General features: G+C 57.3%; 3 protein-coding genes across 7 annotated transcripts; 2 read left to right on the forward strand and 1 right to left on the reverse strand.

Moving 5' to 3' along the window:
• Positions 1-799: 799 nt before the first annotated feature.
• Positions 800-7,200, forward strand: LOC137600544 (calpain-2 catalytic subunit-like). The gene is made up of 21 exons (XM_068322235.1): positions 800-1,107; positions 1,979-2,048; positions 2,980-3,101; positions 3,187-3,320; positions 3,946-4,114; positions 4,186-4,269; positions 4,347-4,432; positions 4,514-4,588; positions 4,666-4,826; positions 4,909-5,078; positions 5,167-5,178; positions 5,312-5,523; positions 5,603-5,639; positions 5,748-5,813; positions 5,885-5,942; positions 6,024-6,088; positions 6,328-6,396; positions 6,515-6,593; positions 6,693-6,809; positions 6,881-6,939; positions 7,047-7,200. The coding sequence occupies exons 1-21, from the start codon at positions 871-873 to the stop codon at positions 7,068-7,070; spliced, it is 2,106 nt and encodes a 701-aa protein (XP_068178336.1). The 5' UTR covers positions 800-870; the 3' UTR covers positions 7,071-7,200.
• A 135-nt stretch (positions 7,201-7,335) lies between these two features.
• On the reverse strand, positions 7,336-15,101 carry aars2 (alanyl-tRNA synthetase 2, mitochondrial (putative)). 3 transcript variants are annotated; one of them, XM_068322233.1, is made up of 23 exons: positions 14,718-15,066; positions 13,941-14,129; positions 13,730-13,875; positions 13,472-13,663; positions 13,198-13,342; positions 12,736-12,881; positions 12,549-12,657; positions 12,372-12,410; positions 12,151-12,265; positions 11,161-11,288; positions 10,940-11,075; positions 10,694-10,863; positions 10,506-10,619; positions 10,285-10,425; positions 10,023-10,160; positions 9,839-9,942; positions 8,571-8,679; positions 8,323-8,445; positions 8,138-8,248; positions 7,964-8,047; positions 7,771-7,884; positions 7,568-7,698; positions 7,336-7,484 (listed from the first exon to the last, which is right to left on the reverse strand). In XM_068322233.1, the coding sequence occupies exons 1-23, from the start codon at positions 14,985-14,987 to the stop codon at positions 7,349-7,351; spliced, it is 3,090 nt and encodes a 1,029-aa protein (XP_068178334.1). In that variant the 5' UTR covers positions 14,988-15,066; the 3' UTR covers positions 7,336-7,348. The 3 variants fall into 3 exon arrangements, 2 of the variants coding, with proteins under 2 accessions (XP_068178334.1, XP_068178335.1); XR_011036951.1 differs by lacking the exons at positions 7,336-7,484; positions 7,568-7,698 and having other exon boundaries at positions 7,830-7,884; positions 8,319-8,445; positions 14,718-15,101; XM_068322234.1 differs by lacking the exons at positions 7,336-7,484; positions 7,568-7,698; positions 7,771-7,884 and having other exon boundaries at positions 7,909-8,047; positions 8,319-8,445; positions 14,718-15,101.
• Positions 15,102-16,602: 1,501 nt separating this feature from the next.
• On the forward strand, positions 16,603-19,209 carry LOC137600100 (post-GPI attachment to proteins factor 4-like). 3 transcript variants are annotated; one of them, XM_068321496.1, is made up of 2 exons: positions 16,603-16,791; positions 17,312-19,209. In XM_068321496.1, exon 2 carries the CDS (start codon positions 17,359-17,361, stop codon positions 18,532-18,534), a length of 1,176 nt encoding a protein of 391 aa, XP_068177597.1. In that variant the 5' UTR covers positions 16,603-16,791; positions 17,312-17,358; the 3' UTR covers positions 18,535-19,209. The 3 variants fall into 3 exon arrangements, with proteins under 3 accessions (XP_068177597.1, XP_068177596.1, XP_068177594.1); XM_068321495.1 differs by having other exon boundaries at positions 16,603-16,787; XM_068321493.1 differs by having other exon boundaries at positions 16,604-16,809.
• Positions 19,210-19,286: the final 77 nt, after the last annotated feature.

Here is a 19,286-nt window from a genome sequence, read left to right on the forward strand (position 1 = left end):
ATAGAGACCAGTAGAAACCAGTAGAGACCAGGAAAGACCAGTAGAGACCAGAGAAACCAGTAGAGACCAGAGAAACCAGTAGAAACCAGTAGAGACCAGAGAAACTGGTGGAGACCAGTAGAAACCAGTAGAGACCAGAGAAACCAGTAGAGACCAGTAGAAACCAGTAGAGACCAGAGAAACTAGTAGAGACCAGTAGAAACCAGTAGAGACCAGTAGAAACCAGTAGAGACCAGACAAACCAGTAGAGACCAGTAGAGACTAGAGAAACCAGTAGAGACCAGAGAAACCAGTAGAGACCAGAGAAACTGATCGATGATTCCTTTTCAAAATAAAACCAGTGTAGTTCCGCTTCCTGCCGGCAGGGGGCAGCAGGGCCACCGGTCTGGACTCGGGACGAGAGCAGCTCCTCCCCATCCTCTTAAATAAGTGACGTCACTATGATTGATCGGAGTCTGTACAGCAACTTGTTTACCCTTCATGTTTGTTTGTTTGTTTGTTTGTTTGTTTGTTTTGTTGAGGCCGCTCGGCCAATTCACATTTTTCACGAAATAGCGGAAGTTAGTCTCCACAATAAAAGCTCCGCTGTCCCCGTGTGTGTGTGTGTGTGTATGTGTGTGTGTGTGTGTGTGTGTGTGTGTGTGTGTGTGATTGGCCACTCCAATCAGGAGTGGCCAATCACAGAACATTTCCGGCTTTATTAAACTCTCACTCCACGCTGGCAAGTTTTATTTTGAAGGAGACACCCGGATGTTCCCTCCCGGGTGCCGGTAGAAAGACGCTGAATGACACGCCCCCTGGCATCGCTCACCTGAAGCGCCACACCCTCCAGACTCTCCAGGACTTTCCAGACTCTCCAGGACCGTCACCATGTCGGGCATCGCGCAGCACCTGCAGCACCTCCGGGACCAGAACCAGGGCATCGGCACCAACAGCCGGGCCATCAGGTACCAGGACCAGGACTACGACAGTCTGCGGCAGCAGAGCCTCGAGTCGGGCCGGCTGTTCCAGGACCCGCTGTTCCCGGCCGGGCCGTCCGCCCTGGGCTTCAAGGACCTGGGCCGGAACTCCTACAAGGTCCGCGGGGTGACCTGGAAGAGACCGACGGTAACAGAGATCATCACCTGTTGACGTCACCGGCGGCTCAACGAGCTGTGATTGGCTGCTGTCGGTTCCGTCTGCGGCCCGGTTCCGAGTCCAGACGGACCGGAAGTGGGGTTTTTTGTTAAAAAACCGATTGATTGTGTATGATGTGTGATTGGGAGGCGGTGGAGGAAACACGTGTGACGTCACTTCCTCTAGAAGGAGCTGGCAGCTATGTTAGCTAATGTTAGCATCAGTGTGTTAATTATAGTGAAGCTAATGTTAGCATCAGTGTGTTAATTATAGTAAAGCTAATGTTAGCATCAGTGTGTTAATTATAGTAAAGCTAATGTTAGCATCAGTGTGTTAATTATAGTGAAGCTAATGTTAGCTATCAGTGTGTTAATTATAGTAAAGGTAATGTTAGCATCAGTGTGTTAATTATAGTAAAGCTAATGTTAGCATCAGTGTGTTAATTATAGTAAAGCTAATGTTAGCATCAGTGTGTTAATTATAGTGAAGCTAATGTTAGCATCAGTGTGTTAATTATAGTAAAGCTAATGTTAGCATCAGTGTGTTAATTATAGTAAAGCTAATGTTAGCATCAGTGTGTTAATTATAGTAAAGCTAATGTTAGCATCAGTGTGTTAATTATAGTAAAGCTAATGTTAGCATCAGTGTGTTAATTATAGTAAACCTTATGTTAGCTATCAGTGTGTTAGCTATAATAACTGAAGCTAACGTTAGCATCAGTGTGTTAGCTATAATAACTGAAGCTAACATTAGCATCAGTGTGTTAGCTATAATGATTAGCTTCTCATTGGACGCCTTTGTTTACACTGCATCAGGTGGTTAACTATTTTAGCTGAAGCCAATAATTCTACTTCCTGTGCAGGAGCTGACCTCTGACCCTGAGTTTATCATCAGCGGAGCAACGAGGACTGATATATGTCAGGGGGCCCTGGGTGAGACGCTAACCCTTTAGCTTCACATCTGTCCCTGTGCTAAGCTAGGCTAGCTGTTTCCCCTGCATGTTGTCTGTTCTGCTGCTAGGTGTGTAGAGGCTAACTGATCAGCTGATCAACACCTGAGCAACAGGTGTTAGCGCCAAAGGGGCTACGTGAACGTTGCTGCTGCCTGAACTGTCAGGAGCATCGTTAGCTTGTAGCACAGCCGGTCCGACTGGAAGAACTGGTTCCAGTAACTGCAGACCTCAGGTGTGTTCAGGTGCAGGCGGGGGCGGGGCCGCTGGAACCGCAGCGAAAACAACCTCATCTGGTTCTGACTCGCACCGAGTCCTCAAAGACAGGTGTCACCTGACAGCGACGCACAGGTGTCACCTGCGCCAGGAGCAGGGCGGGACTCAGACGCCAGGGGATCCGTTTCAGGGTTCAATGAGTCGGAACCGAGTTGTCATGGAGACGCGCCGAACACCTGATGATGTCACCGTCTGGGTTCACGTTACTGATGCTGTTAGCGAGTCACGAGGCCCCTTAGCAGCGCCATGTGACCACGCTGTACCTTTAAGTTATGATGTCATGCCGCTCTGAAGTCTCCCTCACTTCCTGTCTTCATGCTAAGCTAACCTAGCCGTTTCCTCTCGTTTACATAGTTCATGCTAAGCTAACCTAGCCGTTTCCTCTCGTTTACATAGTTCATGCTAAGCTAACCTAGCCGTTTCCTCTTGTTTACATAGTTCATGCTAAGCTAACCTAGCCGTTTCCTCTTGTTTACATAGTTCATGCTAAGCTAACCTAGCCGTTTCCTCTTGTTTACATAGTAAAATGACTGAAGATGGAGTGAAACAGCTAGGTTAGCTTAGCATGAACTAAGTCAGACTAGGTGTGGGCTTCTGGGTTGGACACCTGTGAAGCTCCGCCTCTTCCTGTGTGTCAGGTGACTGCTGGCTGCTAGCGGCTATCGCCTCGCTGACGCTGAACGAGGAGGTTCTGGCTCGTGTGGTTCCTCCGGGGCAGAGCTTCCAGGACGGGGAGTACGCTGGGATCTTCCACTTCGAGGTACCCGACCCGGTCCCGTGTGGGGCGGAGCTGCTCGCTGAGTGGGCGGAGCCCCAGGCAGTGACATCATGTGTCTCACCTGTAGTTCTGGCAGTTCGGTGAGTGGGTGGACGTGGTGGTGGACGACCGTCTGCCGGTCAAAGACGACGAGCTGCTATTCGTCCACTCGGCGGAGGGGCGGGAGTTCTGGAGCGCCCTGCTGGAGAAGGCCTACGCCAAGTAGGTCTGACCCCTGACCCTACACCAAGTAGGTCCTAACCCTAACCCCTGACCCTACGCCAAGTAGGTCCTAAACCCTAACCCCTATCCCCTAACCCCTACCCCATGACCCTGACCCCGACCCCTAACCCTACGCCAAGTAGGTCCACGTTCTGGAGCTGAGAGACAGGAACCAGAACCAGGAACAAAACTACTTCCTGTCTGTCAGAGCCGAGTCCTAGTCAGGGGGTTGGCTTTATGCAGGTCAGGTGGGTCACATGATCACCACGGTCTCCTCAGACAGGTGCAGCCAGCTGTCGGCCTGACAGGTGTGCATCCCATAATTTGTTTCTTCATTTGTCTAGTCAGACCCCGCCCTTCAACCCCGAGCCACCAACGTCTGGTCGGCATGACGATGATGGTGTTTGTTTATGTAGTCACGTGACTCACTGACCAATGAGATGGCAGCCTGGAGCCGATTGGCTCTCACCAGTCACCTGTTCAGGGGGCGTGGTCTGACAGCTGTCAGTGTTGATCACATGACCCGAGGCGACAGACTAGTTCCCCACATTCCTGACGTGTTAACGCAGTGGGGGGGGCTAGGCCCCGCCCTCCTTTACTCAGCCCCGCCCCTTGCTGGTTCCAGGCTGAACGGCTGCTACGAGGCGCTGTCGGGGGGGTCCACCACCGAGGGCTTCGAGGACTTCACCGGGGGCATCGCCGAGGTGCACGTCCTGGACAGGCCCCTCCCCAACCTGTTCCACATCATCCAGAAGGCCCAGCGCCGCGGCTCGCTGATGGGCTGCTCCATCGACGTGAGCTGGGCGGGGCATGACGGGGGGGCGGGTCCACAAGGGCCCGCCTCCTCACTGCACCTGTGTTTCAGATCACCAGCACCTCCGACACCGAGGCGGTGACCTATCAGAAGCTGGTGAAGGGCCACGCCTACTCCGTGACGGGCACGGCCGAGGTGAGGACACGCCCCCTTCAAGCCATTTCCCATGAGCACTAGCAGCACCTGAAGAGGGGTGGGGCCTCTCCTTGCAGGTGGATTACCGTGGCGACAGGGAGCAGCTGATCCGGATCAGGAACCCCTGGGGGCAGGTGGAGTGGACGGGCGCCTGGAGCGACGAGTAGGTGCCCCGGGGGGCGGGGCTTGTTGTTGAGCGGGTGGAGGTGTTAGCGTGTGGAGTGACACGTGTGTCCCCCCCCAGCTCAAGCCAATGGCGTTACCTCAGCGACGACGACAGGGAGTGTCTGAGTCACCGCTCAGAGGACGGCGAGTTCTGGTAGGCCCCGCCCCATCCCTCCACCCTGGCCCCACGCGGTCCAATGGGACGTGGCTAACCCTCTGCTCCGCCCCAAGGATGTCGTTCTCCGACTTCCTGCGCCACTACTCGCGCCTGGAGATCTGCAACCTGACGCCCGACGCCCTGAGCGACGACTCCGCCTCCAAGTGGGCGTTGTCCAAGTTCGATGGCAGCTGGAGGCGGGGCTCCACGGCTGGCGGCTGCAGGAACTACCCCGGTTAGACGTCCCGCCAGACGCGGTGCAGGTTGGGACGCCCCGCCCCTTGCGCCCACCCCTCACGCCCGTGTCCGTCCCACAGACTCGTTCTGGACCAACCCCCAGTTCGTGATCCGATTGGACGAGGAGGACGACGACCCCGACGACGGGCAGCGCAGCTGCAGCCTGGTGGTGGGGCTGATCCAGAAGAACCGGCGCCGCATGAGGAAGATGGGCGAGGACATGCAGACGGTGGGCTACGCCATCTACAAGGTGGGTGGGGGGCCACGCCCTCTGACAGACACGCCCCCTGACACGCCCACTCCAGGTCTGACTGATTGTAACCCTTTCTTTGCTTCAGGTTCCTGAAGAGGTATGAAGACCTTATGACCTCTGACCCTGTAACCCCCCCCGACTAGCTCAATGCTGTGTGTTGTGACCTGTCACCCTGTGACCCTGTGTGTGGTGACCTGTGACCCTCTACCCCTGTGCGTGACCCGGGTCAGCTGTGGGGCCAGCGGGGCGTGCACCTGGGCCAGGCGTTCTTCCTGAGTAACGCGTCGGCCGCCCGCTCTGAGACCTTCATCAACCTGAGGGAGGTGTGCAGCCGCTTGTCGCTGCCGCCGGGCGAGTACCTGGTGGTGCCCTCCACCTTCGAGCCCAACAAGACGGGCGACTTCTGCGTGCGGGTGTTCACCGAGAAGCAGGCCGACTTCCAGTGAGTCCGCCCCCCGGTGGGCGGGGCTTAAACAGGAAATGGTGTGTGGCACGTCCTAACGGCCTCTCTGTCCCCGCAGGGAGCTGGACGACCCCGTTGAGTGCCGGGTGGAGCAGGTGAGGCCACGCCCCCGGGCGGTCCCGATCCCGTTACACGATCAGCTGATCGACCCGGTACGGATCGGTTGCCGACGGTAACCGTGTGCTGATCATGTGACCTTCCAGATGGAGGTGGACGAGGACGACGTGAGCGAGCGCTTCAGGAGCCTGTTCGACCAGCTGGCGGGAGAGGTGAGGTCACATGACCCGCACTGCGTCATGGGTGATGAGGCTGGGCTGACAGAAAGTGTTTGGGGCCGCAGGACGGCGAGATCTCCGCCTTCGAGCTGAAGGTCATCCTGAACCGGGTGGTGCCCAAACGTGAGTCACATGACTGCTGATGTCATCCTGTGTCTGCCCTGCCACTGACCGCTGATGTCATCCTGTTTGCCCCGCCCACAGGAACCGACATCTCCACCGACGGCTTCACCCTGGGGACCTGCCGCAACATGGTCAACCTGGTGGACGTATCCTTCTTCTGTGTGCGTGGCCCCGCCCCCTCAGCCCCGCCCGTCAGAGGGTGTGGCTGATGGGGCGGGGCTGAGGGGCGTCAGACGAGCAGCTCATCGACTCGTGACCACACGGGGGCGTTGAGCTAAAGGGTTGTGTGGTCACAGCTTGGCGGGTGGGGCCTGTGGTGTGGGGGCGGGGCCGGTGGCGTTGGGGGCGGGGCCACAATGCATACAGCTCCTGAACGGCGCTGCAGAGGAACGGCAGTGGGAAGCTGGGCCTGACGGAGTTCAAGGTGCTGTGGACCAAGATCGACCAGTACCTGGTGAGTGACCGCCCCCACATCCTGGTCCTCCAGTGAGGTCATGTGATCAGCGGTGAGTAGAGCGGCGCTTCCGGGGGTGTGGTCGCCGGTCATGTCACCTGTGCTCTCCGTGGAACAGAAAGTGTACCGAGCCAAAGACGGGGACCGGACGGGGACGATGAGCGCCACGGAGATGAGGGCGGCGGTGGAGGAGGCTGGTGAGCTGCTAGCTTGCATTAGCTTAGCAACATGCTAGGAAATATCTCCAGTACTCTGCTGCTGTACCTCCAGGAGGTGACCTCTGACCTCTGCTGCAGGGTTCAGCCTGAACAACGCCCTCCATCAGGTGCTGGTGGCGCGCTACAGCGCTCAGGACCTCACCATCGACTTTGACAACTTTGTGAGCTGTCTGGTCCGCCTGGAGGCCATGTTCAGTGAGTCGCCACGGCAACGATGATGATGATGATGGTGGTGGTGATGATGATGATGATATCTGTCCCCTCAGATTCCTTCTCCTCCCTGGAGGAAGACGGCTCAGGAACGATTCGGCTCGGCTTCTTCGACGTGAGAAGCTTCAGTTTGCGTGATGGGATGTCACCATGGAAACGGGTGCCTCTGGTTTCCATGGTGACATCACACTCACCTCTAATGTGACCTCTGTCCTCCTGCAGTGGCTCAATGTGACCATGATGTGAGGGACCCGACCCCCCCATCAGGATGTGAGGGACCCGACCCCCCCATCAGGATGTGAGGGACCAGACCCCCCCCCCCATCAGGATGTGAGGGACCAGACCCCCCCATCAGGATGTGAGGGACCAGACCCCCCCCCCCCATCAGGATGTGAGGGACCAGACCCCCCCATCAGGATGTGAGGGACCAGACCCCCCCCCCATCAGGATGTGAGGGACCCGACCCCCCCATGTTGTTCTTTATTCTCAGGTCATAATAAAAGACGAGGAGTGGTATCTGTGGTTTATTGGTCTGACAGTCGTCCAATCACAGGCTCCCCAGTGGAGTTGTGGGCGGGGCTAATTTTTAGTTCTTTCAGCAACATTAGCATGCTAACAGGACAGCAGCGCATTTCTGATTGGCTGACGTCTCGGCGCGTCCTGTGCAGACAGGAGGTAGTTAGGTGATGTCACATTAGTGACATCATCGCTTCGTCATCTGGAATGCAAATGCCTCCGCCCACCTCAGCGCTTCAGTGATGTCACCGCTGCTTCCCGTTCCCCTGGCAACCAGCGCGGAGCCGGTGGCGCTGCCCCCGCCCAGGTGAGCACATACCGCCGCCGCCCAGTCAGTCGCAGAGAGGGATGCCGAATCCTAGAGGGGGGGCACAGACAGATTAGTAGAGTACACCAGACTCCGCCCACCATGTTGTGGAGAAGGCGTTACCTTGGGAACCTGACAGGCACAGAGGATTTTCCCAGAATGCCTCTGGAGAGCGAGCAGCATCACGTGGCTTTGAGGGGTGGCGGCGCTCAGCTGGTTCACCGTCTTCATCACAACCTGACAGGTGATGATGTCACAGTGATGTCACAGTGATGTCATCACAGAGGGGCGTGCCCCGTGGGAAGCGTGACCTCACCGACAGAGACTCCGCCTCCACCGCGTCCACCAGCACCTCCTTCACGCCGCTCTTCTCCAGCAGCGCCTGTGCCCTGACGGCCGCCTGAGCAAAGCATGATGGGAAATGTTACGCCAATCCACTTACGTGCTAACTCGGGGTTAGCCGCTAGCACGCTAACTGACGCAGTCTCACCTCTCTGGCCTCCAGCTTCCTCACTCGCGTGTTACTGGACCTCTGCAGGCTGCGTAGGCGGAGCTGCAGGTCCCGGCGCCGCCCCTGGGGGATGGGCGTGGTGTCCACCGCCTGACAGGCACGGTGAAGGGTTAAAAAGTCGCCACCCACGTGGGACTGCAGTGCATCGTGGGTAACATACATACATCAGAGACGATGCCGACGTCCTTGGAGAGACGCTGGGCGAAGTCCAGGTCGAGGGCGGAGCTTGTGAGTCTGGCAGACAGGGCGTTGACCTGCTGAGTCAGCACCTGAGCCGCCTCCCGAGCCTGAAACGACGATGACATCACAGGTGGGGCGGCCCGTCCAATCAGGGTTGTCCCTGAAGCTAGGCGGACGCCTTGATGCTAAGCTAATGCTAAGCTAACAGCTAACACGTCGGTGATTGGCTGACCTTTGTGGCTTCGCGTCCCGTTACCGCGACAACGCGACTGATTCCCTTCACAATCTGTTTCTCTGACACGATCACCAGATCCTGGATCGCCCCGGTCCGCAGCAGGTGGCTGTCGACAGGTGAGAGGGTGAGACAGGTGACGACAGGTGACGACAGGTGACGACAGGACGGGACAGGTGAGACAGGAGGGGACAGGTGAGACGGGATGACAGGTGAGACAGGTGAGACAGGAGGGGACAGGTGAGACAGGTGACAACAGGTGAGACAGGAGGGGACAGGTGAGACAGGAGGGGACAGGTGAGACAGGTGACAACAGGTGAGACAGGAGGGGACAGGTGAGACAGGACGGGACAGGTGAGACAGGTGACGACAGGTGAGACAGGAGGGAACAGGTGAGACAGGTGAGACAGGAGGGGACAGGTGAGACAGGAGGGGACAGGTGAGACAGGTGACGACAGGTGAGACAGGAGGGGACAGGTGAGACGGGACGACAGGTGAGACAGGTGACGACAGGACGGGACAGGTGAGACAGGAGGGGACAGGTGAGACAGGTGACAACAGGTGAGACAGGAGGGGACAGGTGAGACAGGTGACGACAGGTGACGACAGGTGACGACAGGTGACGACAGGACGGGACAGGTGAGACAGGAGGGGACAGGTGAGACGGGATGACAGGTGAGACAGGTGAGACAGGAGGGGACAGGTGAGACAGGTGACAACAGGTGAGACAGGAGGGGACAGGTGAGACAGGACGGGACAGGTGAGACAGGTGACGACAGGTGAGACAGGAGGGAACAGGTGAGACAGGTGAGACAGGAGGGGACAGGTGAGACAGGAGGGGACAGGTGAGACAGGTGACGACAGGTGAGACAGGAGGGGACAGGTGAGACGGGACGACAGGTGAGACAGGTGACGACAGGACGGGACAGGTGAGACAGGAGGGGACAGGTGAGACAGGAGGGGACAGGTGAGACAGGTGACAACAGGTGAGACAGGAGGGGACAGGTGAGACAGGACGGGACAGGTGAGACAGGTGACGACAGGTGAGACAGGAGGGGACAGGTGACGACAGGTGAGACAGGAGGGGACAGGTGAGACAGGTGAGACAGGAGGGGACAGGTGAGACAGGACGGGACAGGTGAGACAGGTGACGACAGGTGAGACAGGAGGGGACAGGTGAGACAGGTGAGACAGGAGGGGACACGTGAGACAGGAGGGGACAGGTGAGACAGGAGGGGACAGGTGAGACAGGTGAGACAGGTCCTCACGTTCCACAGCAGAGCTCCACAGACGTCTTCGTCTCCGTCTGACCGTCCAGCAGCTCAGAGATTGGAACCCCCACCGACACCACCCTCACCGGGTCAGGGTACACCTGAGACAGGTGAGCAGACAGACAGGTGAGCAGACAGACAGGTGAGCAGACAGACAGGTGAGCAGACAGACAGGTGTCACCTCGTCCACCGTCCTCAGCCCCCCGATGCCCCTGGCAGTCTCCAGAGAAAGCTCCTGGCTGTGGACGACGTGATTGGCTGCGATGATGTCACGGACACGCCCCTCTACCTGCTCCAGCTGAGGAATGCTCAGTGAGCCCTGATTGGACCAGACACCATGTGTGTTTGTGATGTCACTTCCTGGGACTCGTGCTACTAGTTGATTAGTTATTGGTTAACCGTTTAACCAGCTAGCGGCCAGCCAGCGGCGGTAGCGGTCCCACCTTGGCGGTGAAGTCGAAGCGCAGCCGTTCCGCCGACACGTGCGCCCCCCTCTGCTGCACCCCCGGCCCCAGCACCTCCCTCAGGCTGAAGTTCAGGAGGTGTGTCGCCGTGTGTTTGACCATACAGGACCACCTGTGCACCTGGGGGGGGGGGGGCAGACGTCAGGCCCCGCCTGTGGCTCCGCCCCCTCATCTGGCATCCCACAGGGCGGGGCCCCTACCTGGTCCAGGTGCAGCTCCACCTGGTCGCCGGTCCTCAGGCGGTCCGCCGCCCTCACCTGATGGAGCACGTACCCCCCCACTGTGACCACGGCCTCCACAGGACACGGGACGTGCTGCCACACACACACACACGTGAGTGAGCGGGACACGCATTCCCATGATGCACCTCACCTGTGCGGGGGCTGACCTGCGGGCCGTCCCGTGTGAAGTAGCCCTGGTCGTACGCCTGCCCCCCCTGCTGGGAGTAGAAGGAGGTGCGGTCCAGGATGACGCCGCAGCGCTGGCCCCCCCCCACCTCTGGCACCAGAGCCCCCCCGTCGTACAGCGCCAGGACCGTCGCAGTGCATGCTGGGAACACTGGAGGACGAGGGAGACGGGTCTCAGCTTGTGATGAACCAGATTGGTGGGGGGGTCACGGGGGGGGGGGTCCTACCGTATCGGTCCCGCTCCAGGCGGTACCGGTACTTCAGGGTGTCGTCAGTGTGGGGGACACTCTGCTGCAGCGCCGCCAGCGTGTGGACGTCCAGTGTCAGCTGAGGGGGGGCCCCCGAGCGCAGGTCGGACATCAGCTGGGGAGACGGGGGGGGGGGACCGGATCACAACTCCCAGATCTCAACTGGACCAGAACCCCCCCTCCAGACCAGACCCCCCCACCTGCTGGTTCTCGGCCTTCAGACGCTCCAGCTCCTGGAGGTCCACCTGGACCCCCCTCTCCTCCAGCATCAGGTCCACCAGGTCCAGAGGAAACCCCAGATCCCTGTGGAGAGACCAGACCACTGCAGCTACACACACACACACACACACACACACACACACACACACACACACACACACACACACACACACACACACACTCACACACACACACACACACACACACACAGACTCACACACACACACACACACACACACACACACACACACACACACACACACAGACACACACACACAGACACACACACACAGTAACACACACACAGTAACACACACACAGACACACACAGTAACACACACACAGACACACACAGTAACACACACACACACACACACACACAGTAACACACACACAGACACACACAGTAACACACACACACACACACACACAGTAACACACACAGTAACACACACACACACACAGACACAGACACACACACACACACACACACACAGACACACACACACAGTAACACACACAGTAACACACACACAGACACACACAGTAACACACACACACACACACACACACACAGTAACACACACGCACACACAGACACACACACACACAGTAACACACACACACACACACACACACAGTAACACACACACACACACACACACAGTAACACACACACACACACACACAGTAACACACACACACACACAGTAACACACACACACACACACACAGTAACACACACACACACACACACAGTAACACACACACACACACACACACAGTAACACACACACACACACACACACACACACAAACACACACACACACACACACACACACACACACACACACACACACACACACACACTTTGAGTCTCAGTGGCTACAGCACATGACCTGACCCTGCTTCAGCCAATCAGAGCTCCAGCCCAGCCTGCCTGCCCAGGTGGCTGATGGGAGGAACTGACCGGGGAAGCCTCCATGTTTGTAGTCCTTCCTGTCCAGCGTCCGCTGGATCAGCTGGCTGCCGCGGCGCAGCGCCGCCAGGAACTGGTCCTCGTTCTCGTTGATCAGGTCCATCACCTGGAACGGACGCTAGCAGGTGAGGCTACGCTACGCTAGCAGCTAAGGCTATGCTACGCTAGCAGTGAACTGTTAGCCCGTAAACAAACGGAGTTGAATCTCTCACCCGGTCTTTCTCCCTGTGGAGCTCTGGATACACATCACCCTGCAAATCAATCAATCAATCAATCAATCAGTCAGTCAGTCAGTCAGTCAAACATCACCTGTCCCCCCACAGCTGACTGGTCCAGTCCGTTTGACTGCTGACCTCAGTGGCCAGAGGATTGTGGGTAATGTATTTTACCAGGCTGTGGCAGACGGTGGGCACCAGGCTGGCCAGGCTGCCCTGCGGCGCCTGAAGGACCTCCACACAGAAGCGGACCGCCCGGCGCAGGATCCTCCTGAGGACCAACCTGACAGACAGGAAGAGGTTACGCCGGCAGCTGATTGGCCGCGCCAGCGTCCTGGCAGCTCATTGGTCGGTGACCTACTCGGGGCCCGACATGCCAGGATGGACGCCGTCAGCGATGCAGACCGCCAGGGTCCGGGCGTGGTCCGCCACCACCCGGTACGCCATGTCCACCCGCCCCTGGTCCGCCGCCCCCGTCCTGCCCGCGTATGGCCCCGCCCCCGACCTCTGAGGGCACACATGGCATCAGAGGTCACATGACGGGCGTACAAGTACTGAAGTGTGTTCAGAGAACAATCTGAGGTGCGCCGGCAATGCCCAGGTGTGCTACTGACACCCAGGTGTGCTACTGACGCCCAGGTGTGCTACTGACGCCCAGGTGTGCTACTGACACCCAGGTGTGCTACTGACGCCCAGGTGTGCTACTGACGCCCAGGTGTGCTACTGACACCCAGGTGTGCTACTGACACCCAGGTGTGCTACTGACGCCCAGGTGTGCTACTGACGCCCAGGTGTGCCATGACCCTCAGGTGTGTGGGCATACCTGCTGGATAGCGTCGAGCAGCGGCGTGAACAGGTCGGTGTCGTAGTTTGACCTTTGACCCTGCAGGACCCCCACCAGCCTCTCCAGCCCCATCCCCGTGTCCACGCTGAACTGGGGGAGGAGCCTCAGCCGGCGGTCCGCCTCCCTGTCAGGAGACACAACTGATCAGCCCCGCCCTCACCCGGACGCCCGTTAGCCTCCAGGTTAGCAGCTAGCTGGGTGCTACGGTGGCTAACACACACAGGCTACCCCCTGCAGAGGGCGCCGGGCGCACCTGTTGTACTGCATGAAGACCAGGTTCCAGATCTCCACCACGTCGGGGCTGCCGGCGTTCACCAGCGGGGCGGCGTCCCGCCCCCCCACGTGGTCGTAGTGGATCTCGGTGCAGGGGCCACAGGGGCCCGTGTCCCCCATCTCCCAGAAGTTGTCCTTCAGCCCGAACGGCAGGACGCGCCCCGGGGGCACCCTGGGGGGGAGGGGGCAGTCAGACAGGTCCACTTCCTGTGGGAGCTGAGGGGGAGGAGTCACCTACCCGACGTCCAACCAGATGAGACGAGTCTCCTCGTCGGCCGGCAGCCCCGCCCCCGCGTCGCCGGCGAAGTACGACACGTACAGCCGGTCGGCAGGTATCCCATAATGCTCTGTGAGGAGGCTCCAGGCCATGCTGCACGCCCCCTCCTGGAGAGACGGAGACAGAGTCACCCCCCCTCAGACGGCACCCCCCCAACAGACGCCCCCCTCACCTTGAAGTAGTCCCCAAACGACCAGCTGCCCAGCATCTCGAAGAAGGTGTGGTGGGTGTGGTCCCGCCCCACGTCCTCCAGGTCGTTGTGCTTGCCCCCCGCCCGCACGCACTTCTGGCTGTTGGCCACACGGCGGTATGACGCCATCTCGCTGCGGGGGTCCACCGCGCCCAGGAGGAGGGGCTTAAACTGGAAGGACACCAGAGGTCAGCACCGCCTCCGTTAGGATGCGTGTCAAACTCAAGGCCCGGGGGCCACATGTGGCCCCCCACGTCATTTAATGTGGCCCTTAGAGCATCAAAGGTCAGAGTGTCTAAAAATAAATACGTCATAAGTGTGTTTTGACCAAAACTACATTTCCCACAATGCAGTAGTTCAGCCCATCTTAACTCTGACTAAACGTAGTGAACAAAGTTAACGTCCTAACTTGTGTCTGATGTTATTTTTCTTTATTGATCGATAGTTTGATCCTTGATTGATGGAGTTCTGTGGGTTTAATAACCTGACAAATGAAAAGGATTTATGTTAGAACAGAGAAACAAACAAACATGTTTTTTCTGTCTAACTGTAATGTTTGGAACTAGAATCAGTCAGAAAAACACAAAAACAAAGAACCTGAACCGACCAATCAGGAGGGAGCAGCGCACCCGCATCACGTGCTTTTACTTTGAAATTGACAGCTAACATCCGCTTGTCTGCTTAGAAAAGCGTCCGGACTCGGCCCGGTTCGGTCCGATTGGTTCCGGAACGAACCGGGCCGGTCTGTGCTGGGCTGACCTGGTTCATGCCGGCGTTGACGAACAGCAGGCTGGGGTCCCCCCTGGGCAGCACCGGGGCGGACGGGACCAGCCGGTGTCCCTGTTGGTCCCGGAAGAAGTCCAGGAAGCCGCTCCGCACGCGGGCGGCGGGGAGCCGCGGAGCCGCGCGGCTCAGGGCGCGAGCCGAGTGGGGAGAGGCGCGGAGCGGCGGCCGGTAGGGCGGCCGGTAGGGCGGCCGGTAGGGCGGCCGGTAGGGCGGCCGCAGCCCCCGGGCCACGAGTCGGTTCATGTGGACCGAAGGAGCCGGATCTCAAGGAGACGGTGCCATGTCGGGTTGCGCATGCGCAGTCCTCCTCCTCTTCTTCTATGGTGGTGGTGGTGGTTGTTGTTGTTGTTGTTGTTGTTGTTTGAATACAGCCCGCGGACTCACGCGCCTTGAATGCTTTATTTTCCAACTTTATTAATGAACACAAAACAAGACGTAAACATTTATGACGTAAACATTTATGACGTAAACATTTATGACGTAAACATGTATGACGCAGGTTTGAACGACTTACAGAATAAGGTATGATAGAAGGACCATCACTCACACACACTGCAGTAATAGAGTACTGTAGTACTCTACTACTGCAGTAATAGAGTACTGTAGTACTCTACTACTGCAGTACTCCATTACTGCAGTGTCTCTGCTGTCTGATTGGTCAGATGGAAAAAGAAACATTTTTCACATCAAACTGGTTCATTGGCGCAGTGGTTACCGCTGTGGCCTCACAACACGGAGGACCCGGGTTCGAGTCCCGCTCTGTGTGGAGTTCTGCTGTCCACTCAAAGTATGGACAGCAGTTAACCATGATGCTCCTGTGGACATTTATTTATTTAACCTTTATTTAACCAGCCAAGCAATTAAGAACAGGTTCTTATTTACAAATGCTGCCTGAGCTAAGAGCAGTGGCTCTTAGAGGTGTGGGGGTGGGGAGGAAGTCTAAAATAAACACAAAGACATACACTATACAGAAAATATAAGAAAAATAAATACAAGACAAGAGAACGAGGCCGAGAGAGAGAGAGAAAGAGAGAGAGACACTCAACAAGTGCAGCTGTCAGCTGTCAACATTAAGACCGACACCCCCAGCACAGATGACTCCGTCACATGAAGGGTCCTCAGCTCGTCTCAAACTTGACATTTTTGAATTAGTTTCCTTCACAATACCAACAGCTGCTTGTTCAAACTGTCAATGGGTTTATGTAGAGAGATTAGAGATCATAGAGGAGATTTTAGACATTAGAGAGATGAAAGACATTAGAGAGATGAAAGACATTAGAGAGATTAAAGACATTGTGGTGGAATGTTCAGATTTGAATGTTAAAGGGACAGTAAAGTTAATTTTAGGCCTGTTTGAGTAAGACCACAGATCAAAGCTGGTGCTTTGATCAATGACAGTAGGTCAGAGCACTAGCTTTGATCTTTGAACTATGCTAGTAAACATTTAATGTCTGAATTGATTGATAGCATGTAATGACAGAGATGTGTGTTGATTCTGTTGGACGGGAATTTCACAAGCCTAATGTCTTCTACCTGTCAGCCCTTTACTTTTTCGGATGTTGTTGTCGATGTTGTAAATGTGATGAAGGTGTGAAGTCTGTTATATTAACATGTTATATTAACATGTAAAAAATAAAATAAAAAATATAATAAATGCATTCAAATGTTTTCATAAAACTACTTTTGGATTTATTAATCAGTGGTTCATTGAACAAAAAGAATTAATGTACTTAAATTATCTGAATGTGTGTAAACACGTTAACCCGCTGGTTACGTCATCTGTTTGTTGTTTAGAACTGTAATAATAACAACAATCAATAATTATAACTACCTGTTTGTTTACGGTTTTTATGTTTAAATAAAGCTTTAATAAAAAAACCCTCCTCTGCGGTCTGCCCGGTAGCTCCACGGAGCTGCAGCGACACCTGGCGGTGGGCGGGGACGTATCGGGTCTCTTCCGGTAAGTGTGGTTCTACTTCCGGTTAGTGTAGCTCTACTTCCGCATCTGTGACGACACGACGGCGAGCGGACGGCGGCTCAGCGGTCCGTGAGTCTTCCTGTTACTGTGAGTCTTCTTCGCGTTTTATCCGTCAGCTAGCCTAGCGGTCAGCTAGCCTCACGGTTAGCCTGCTGCTCGCTAGCCTTCACGAGCTCAAAGCGCTCTGCCGGTAGCGATTTGCGTCACTTCCTGTTCCCTACTTCCTGTTTCCTGTCGTTGTGCCTGCTAGCTTCTCAGACCGCAGTTTTAGCTGTTTTTAAAGCAGCACGAGCCTCATTATTGTGACCAATCACCGGTCAGCACGTGCGACAGCTGTCCCGTTAAGCACCGCGCCGCCTCGCGGTTCGGTAACGACCCACCGGAGCCCGTTAGCACACACTTAGCCTAGCGGCTAACGGCGTCTATCCGGTGCTAGCGGCTTAGCCTCCGGTGGTGACGTCACGAGTCAGTTATGGGTCTGAACCGCTCTGAAGTGACGTCACCGGTCCCCCTCCGGTCAGAGAGCCCCCCAGGAGGGACTCGGGTCATGTGACAGCCGTGGCTCTGACACTCCGGTCTCTCCCTGCAGACCCGGACCCGCTGAGACGCCCCCTGCTGGTCGGGTTCTCCGCCCCGATGCGGCGGCGGTGGTGCAGCGCCCCCCGGTGGTCCAGCCCGGCGGTGCAGCTGCTGGTGCTGAGCGCCGGGACGCTGTGCGCGCTGCTGCCGCTCTGCCGCCGGCTGCCCTTCTCCTACTTCTACCTGCGCTCCGTCTACCTGGACGCCATGAGCGAGGAGGCGCTGCAGGACGGCTTCCGGCGCGGCCAGGACGCCCTCCGCTTCTGGCGGGGCGTCCCCGCCTCGCCCTCCGGGTTCAGGGACGTGACCCCGCGTCCGGAGCTGCTGGTCGCCGTGGTGACGGCCCGGCGGAGGGAGGGCGGCGAGCTCCACTACCTGCTCCAGGTGATGCAGCAGCTGAGGGTCCTCCTGGAGGATTGTGGGCCGCGGCGCTGCGCCGAGGTGCTGGTCTGTGACGTGGAAGGCGGGCCCCTGGACAACCCGGACGCCGCCCGGCTGGAGGGCCACTTCCAGGTGATCCGGCGGACCCCCCAGGAGCAGGAGCGTGACCGGGGGCGGGTCAACACCTTCGAGCGGGAGAAGCGGGACTATGTGTTCTGCCTGCGGAGGGCGTGGCAGCTGGTGGCGCCGCGGAACCTGCTGGTCCTGGAGGACGACGCCCTGCCGGGGCGGGACTTCTTCGCCGTGGTGCGTGACCTGCTGGGGCGGAGCTTCGCCGCCCACACGCTCTACGTGAAGCTGTACCACCCGGAGCGGCTGCAGCGCTACTGGAACCCGGAGCCCTACCGCCTGCTGGAGTGGGTGGGGCTGGGCGTGGTGGGGGCGTCGGCGCTGCTGCTCGCCCTCCCCCGCTGGAACCCGTGCGCCCTGGCCTTCACGCCCTGCCCCGCCCACCTCCTGCTGCTCACGCTCTACTTCATGGCGGCGGCGGAGCTGCTGGGGCGGCACTACCTGCTGGAGGCGCGCCGGCTGTCCCCCCAGCTGTACGCCGTGTCGCCCGCCACCGAGTGCTGCACGCCTGCCATGCTGTTCCCCGGCAACGCCTCCCAGCGGGCGGCGGCCTACCTGGAGGGCGTGGCCTGCTCCAAGGGCAACGCCAAGGACACGGCACTGTACCGGCTGGCGCGGGCGCGGCCCGGGGAACACGCCCACAGCGTGGAGCCCAACCTGGTCGCCCACATCGGGGCGTACTCCTCCGTCAGACCCAACCCCCCCCGACCCAAGCTCCTCTGAGGGGGGGGCGGAGTCTAATAGATGCTAACAGCATTAGCATTGTTAAGGCAAGTGGGGCTCAGGGTTTCCATCGATGGGGGCGTGGCTGATCGGTGGTGTGACCTCTGACCTGTGACCCCCCCCAAACCCCTCCTCCTCACTCTGATTGGTTCTACTGATGAAGCTGTTTAATCCGATGCTGTCCGCAGCCGTCGCCATGGAGACGGGCTGGAGGCGGAGTCTTTCTTCACTAGCAGCTAAGCTAATATGAGGCTAACATTAACTGATGGCGCTCATAACACAAACACACTCTATGCTAACGTTAGCTTAGCTCAAGGTTAGCAGTACACGAGGGTTTACCTCTGGATCACATGACGTGCCTTTAGCTTGTGTCTTAGCGTGTGTCTTAGCTGCTGAACCCCTGAGATGAAAGCTGCTTCCTGATTGGTTGTTTTGTTCTCAGTGACCTCTGACCTCTGTGGGGGCATGGCCACACGTCACATGATGCTGGTTGTGTTGTGCTCTTGCTGACTCCACCAATCCGATGCTGTTTTTTTTTCTTCACTGCTGCTTTATTTAAATTCACCGATCACATCAGTTATTGATAAGAAAAGGTGGTGATTGATTTGGGATTATTGATTCTATTCTGCAAACGTTTGATCTGTTTCCTGTCAATAAAGACTAAATAAACAGGAAGTTGACATCTGCGTTACTTTATTTATCCATTAAGTGTGACTGTGTGACGAGCTGGCGTCTCCTCCGGGGTGTACCCT

The sequence above is a fragment of the Antennarius striatus genome, chromosome 8, assembly GCF_040054535.1.
Source record: "Antennarius striatus isolate MH-2024 chromosome 8, ASM4005453v1, whole genome shotgun sequence".
NCBI classification, from domain to species: domain Eukaryota; kingdom Metazoa; phylum Chordata; class Actinopteri; order Lophiiformes; family Antennariidae; genus Antennarius; species Antennarius striatus.

Bases quoted from the DNA above. Each gene is read 5' to 3' on its own strand.
- LOC137600544 (XM_068322235.1), top strand. From the start codon at position 871: ATGTCGGGCATCGCGCAGCACCTGCAGCACCTCCGGGACCAGAACCAG. The intron at 2,049-2,979 runs GTGAGACGCTAA...CCTGTGTGTCAG, and splicing joins TATATGTCAGGGGGCCCTGG to GTGACTGCTGGCTGCTAGCG. The intron at 4,827-4,908 runs GTTAGACGTCCC...TCCGTCCCACAG, and splicing joins CGGCTGCAGGAACTACCCCG to ACTCGTTCTGGACCAACCCC.
- aars2 (XM_068322233.1), bottom strand. From the start codon at position 14,987: ATGAACCGACTCGTGGCCCGGGGGCTGCGGCCGCCCTACCGGCCGCCC. The intron at 7,699-7,770 runs GTAACGCCTTCT...CCCCCCCTCTAG, and splicing joins GTGCCTGTCAGGTTCCCAAG to GATTCGGCATCCCTCTCTGC. The intron at 7,485-7,567 runs GTGGGCGGAGGC...CTGTCTGCACAG, and splicing joins GACATCACTGAAGCGCTGAG to GACGCGCCGAGACGTCAGCC.
- LOC137600100 (XM_068321496.1), top strand. From the start codon at position 17,359: ATGCGGCGGCGGTGGTGCAGCGCCCCCCGGTGGTCCAGCCCGGCGGTG.